Source organism: Limulus polyphemus, unplaced genomic scaffold (genome assembly GCF_000517525.1).
Source record: "Limulus polyphemus unplaced genomic scaffold, Limulus_polyphemus-2.1.2 Scaffold12414, whole genome shotgun sequence".
Lineage (NCBI taxonomy): Eukaryota > Metazoa > Arthropoda > Merostomata > Xiphosura > Limulidae > Limulus > Limulus polyphemus.
This window is the reverse complement of record NW_013678024.1, coordinates 4,946-8,847: the sequence shown is the minus strand read 5'-3', so window position 1 is coordinate 8,847 and position 3,902 is coordinate 4,946. Positions and strand designations below refer to the sequence as shown.

General features: G+C 35.4%; 1 protein-coding gene across 1 annotated transcript in view; it reads right to left on the bottom strand.

Annotated features, from left to right (window-relative positions):
- Window positions 1-3,902, bottom strand: part of LOC111083958 (WAP, Kazal, immunoglobulin, Kunitz and NTR domain-containing protein 1-like) — a 10,511-nt gene that overhangs the window by 1,857 nt on the left and 4,752 nt on the right. The window contains exons 3-4 of the mRNA XM_022380715.1: window positions 3,156-3,317; window positions 2,932-2,997 (exon numbers count right to left, since the gene is read on the bottom strand). Of these exons, the coding sequence (XP_022236423.1) occupies window positions 2,932-2,997; window positions 3,156-3,317 (228 nt within the window). The remainder of the gene's footprint in view (window positions 1-2,931; window positions 2,998-3,155; window positions 3,318-3,902) is intronic.

The following is a 3,902-nucleotide window of genomic DNA, read 5'->3' as shown; positions in this document are numbered from 1 at the left end:
TGCCAACATTCTCCTAACTCAGAGAAGTGGTGACAACATTCTCCTAACTCAGAGAAGTGGTGACAACATTCTCCTAACTCAGAGAAGTGGTGACAACATTCTCCTAACTGAGGGAAGTGATGCCAACATTCTCCTAACTCAGAGAAGTGGTGACAACGTTCTCCTAACTCAGAGAAGTGGTGCCAACGTTCTTCTGAGTGAGGGAAGTGGTGCCAACATTCTCCTAACTGAGGGAAGTGGTGCCAACATTCTCCTAACTCAAGGATGTGGTGCCAACGTTCTTCTAACTCAAGGATGTGGTGCCAACGTTCTTCTAACTCAGAGAAGTGGTGACAACGTTCTTCTAACTCAATGAACGTCTGATGATATATCTTGTTTTGCACCACGTGTTGAGATCTTAAATCAGATTTACCATTCACACATAGACATTCAAAACACTTAGTAACAACAAAAACAAATAAAATATGGAAGTGCACAATGTTTATGGTTCTCTAGAAGTGCACAATGTTTCTCGTTCTTCAGAAGGGTACAATGTTTCTGTTTCTGCATTATGAAATTATACTTTCTTAGTCGAGTAATAGACAGCAAACAATTACAAAGAACTGGTTAAAATAATTTCAAAAAGGGAAACATTAAGTAGTTAGTATTTCGGTAAAACGTAGATGAAAGTTACTTATTTGAAACAATAACATCATACTATTTTTATTTTTACAATGATTTGAACCATTTCTTTAAATTTTAATATTTTTTTAGAGAACCAGAAACATTGTGCACTTCTGGAGAACGAGAAACATTGTGCACTTCTGGAGAACCATAAACATTATGCACTTCTAGAGAACCATAAACACTGTGCACTTCTGGAGAACGAGAAATATTGTACCCTTCTGCAGAACCAGAAACATTGTACACTTCTGGAGAACCAGAAACATTGTACACTTCTGGAGAATCAGAAACTTTGTACACTTCTGGAGAACGAGGAACATTGTGCACTTCTGGAGAACCAGAAACATTGTACACTTCTGGAGAACAAGAAACATTGTGCACTTCTGGAGAACCAGAAACATTGTGCACTTCTGGAGAACGAGAAACATTGTACACTTCTGGAGAATCAGAAACATTGTGCTCTTCTGGAGAACGAGAAACATTGCGTTCTTCTGGAGAACGAGAAACATTGTGAACTTTTGGAGAACCAGAAATATTGTGCACTTTTAGAGAACCAGAAACATTGTGCACTTCTGGATAACTAGAAACATTGTGCACTTCTGGAGAACGAGAAGCATTATGCACTCCTCTACATTCACATAATATAACAAGTGGATTACATATCTAGTCACAATTAAGACACATCGATGTGAAAAAACACCAGGTTACAATACCGTAGATTGGAATTGAGTCACAAAGAGAGTAGCCATACTTGAATCTTGATTGATAATTCAAATTCTGGATTAATTTGTTAGCTTTCAATAAACCCAGAAATGGAGAGGTTTCGTAAGATATAATTTTCCAGAATTTCTCCAATTCTTTTCCCAAACTAAAACTGAAGTCCCTAGATAAATTAAAGCATGGTTAACAACCGACACAGACACTTTAGATAAATTAAAGCACGACTGGCAACCGACACAGACACTTTAGATAAATTAAAGAATGGTTGACAACCGACACAGACTCTTTAGATAAATTAAAGCATGGGTGACAACCGACACAGACACTTTAGATAAATTAAAGCACGATTGGACACCGACACAGACACTTTAGATAAATTAAAGCATGGTTGACAACCGACACAGACACTTTAGATAAATTAAAGCATGGTTAACAACCGACATAGACACTTTAGATAAATTAAAGCACGATTGGCAACCGACACAGACACTTTAGATAAATTAAAGCATGGTTGACAACCGACACAGACACTTTAGATAAATTAAAGCATGGTTAACAACCGACATAGACACTTTAGATAAATTAAAGCACGATTGGCAACCGACACAGACACTTTAGATAAATTAAAGCATGGTTGACAACCATGTATTAACACTAACTACTCTTGGTAATGAATTATACTTTATGAAATGATAATTGATTGAAATAAAAATACCGTAAAAATAATCTCAGTTAAATTTTGGAAAGACTGTAAACTTTTTTATTTTAACGAAGCAAACAAGACAGTCTGTAACACACAAGTTAAGACGTTAAAGTAAATAGTGAATAGTTTACCTATTATTTGACTCAAAGGTTCATACAAACAGGTAAATAATGAATGGTTTACCTATTACCTGACTCAAAGTTCATACAAGCAGGTAAATAATGAATGGTTTACGTATTACCTGACTCAATAGTTCATACAAACAGGTAGATAGTGAATGGTTTACCTATTACCTGACTCAATAGTTCATACAAACAAGTAAATAATGAATGGTTTACCTATTACCTGACTCAATAGTTCATACAAACAGGTAAATAATGAATGGTTTACTTATTACCTGACTCAATAGTTCATACAAACAGGTAAATAGTGAATGGTTTACCTATTACCTGACTCAATAGTTCATACAAACAGGTAAATAATGAATGGTTTACCTATTACCTGACTCAAAGTTCATACAAACAGGTAAATAATGAATGGTTTACCTATTACCTGATAAAAACCCAAATGTGTATATGAAACTTATTAATGTCGTATAACCAATTGCCTGACTGTAGTGTTAATTTATTTCTGTCGGTAGGGTAAAGTAACACAGTTTCTTGAGTTGTAACTTGACCTGTGTATTTTATTACTGAATACGGATGTTTAGTCACTGGTGAGCCTATATGTATGAAACTGGTTGATCATATGAACCCATTACCGGTTTAATTTGATCCATTTTGTCAGAAATATAAATACTTCATTTCATAAAAGATATATTTATATATGCTCGGAAAATTACTGACCTGTAGCGCCACCTGGGCCATCACATTCTTCATCCGGTGAACATTTCTGTGGTGTTCTACTTTTGGCTGTAGAAAAAGTATGCATTTGAAATATCATATTCAATAAATATCGCAGATAAGTACTTCCAACTACAGAAACTGTGACAATGTTATTTGTGTCTTTGAATACAGCTCTATTAACGACTTGCTAATATTTAGGTTAGAATAAAGAATCTTACACTTACCGAAGCACGTGTCTTCACACTCTTTCAAGATAAGGAATCTGTTTCCGTTACCGTTACAACCTCCGAAGTAAAATAATTCGCATTTCTTACTTTCAGTGTTGTAAAAGAAGCGTGGCTCTCTTCCTCCACAAGGTCCTACCACTTTTGGAAGATGACAGATATCTGTAAAATATTGGAAGATGACAGATCTTAGTAAAATTTCAATGTTATCAGTTAAACAATATTAAGGAAGTAATATTCTATGAAGTGAAATCTGAGATGATAGTGGTTCACAACCACCCCTTCTGCTGTTAATGGTTCACAACCACCCCTTCTGCTGTTAGTTGTTCACAACCACCCCTTCTACTGTTAGTGGTTCAAAACCACCCCTTCTGCTGTTAGTGGTTCACAACCACCCCTTCTTCTGTTAGTTGTTCACAACCACCCCTTCTACTGTTACTGGTTCAAAACCACCCCTTCTGCTGTTAGTGGTTCACAACCACCCCTTCTGCTGTTAGTGGTTCACAACCACCCCTTCTGCTGTTGTTATTGTATTAACTACAAATGAAATACACTGTTGCTGTATATTAACTTCAAGTAAATTATTGTTGTTGTATATTAACTTCAAGTAAAGTATTGTTGTTGCATACTAACTTCAAGTAAAGTATTGTTGTTGCATACTAACTTCAAGTAAAGTATTGTTGTTGCATACTAACTTCAAGTAAAGTATTGTTGTTGCATATTAACTTCAAGTAAGGTATTGTTGTT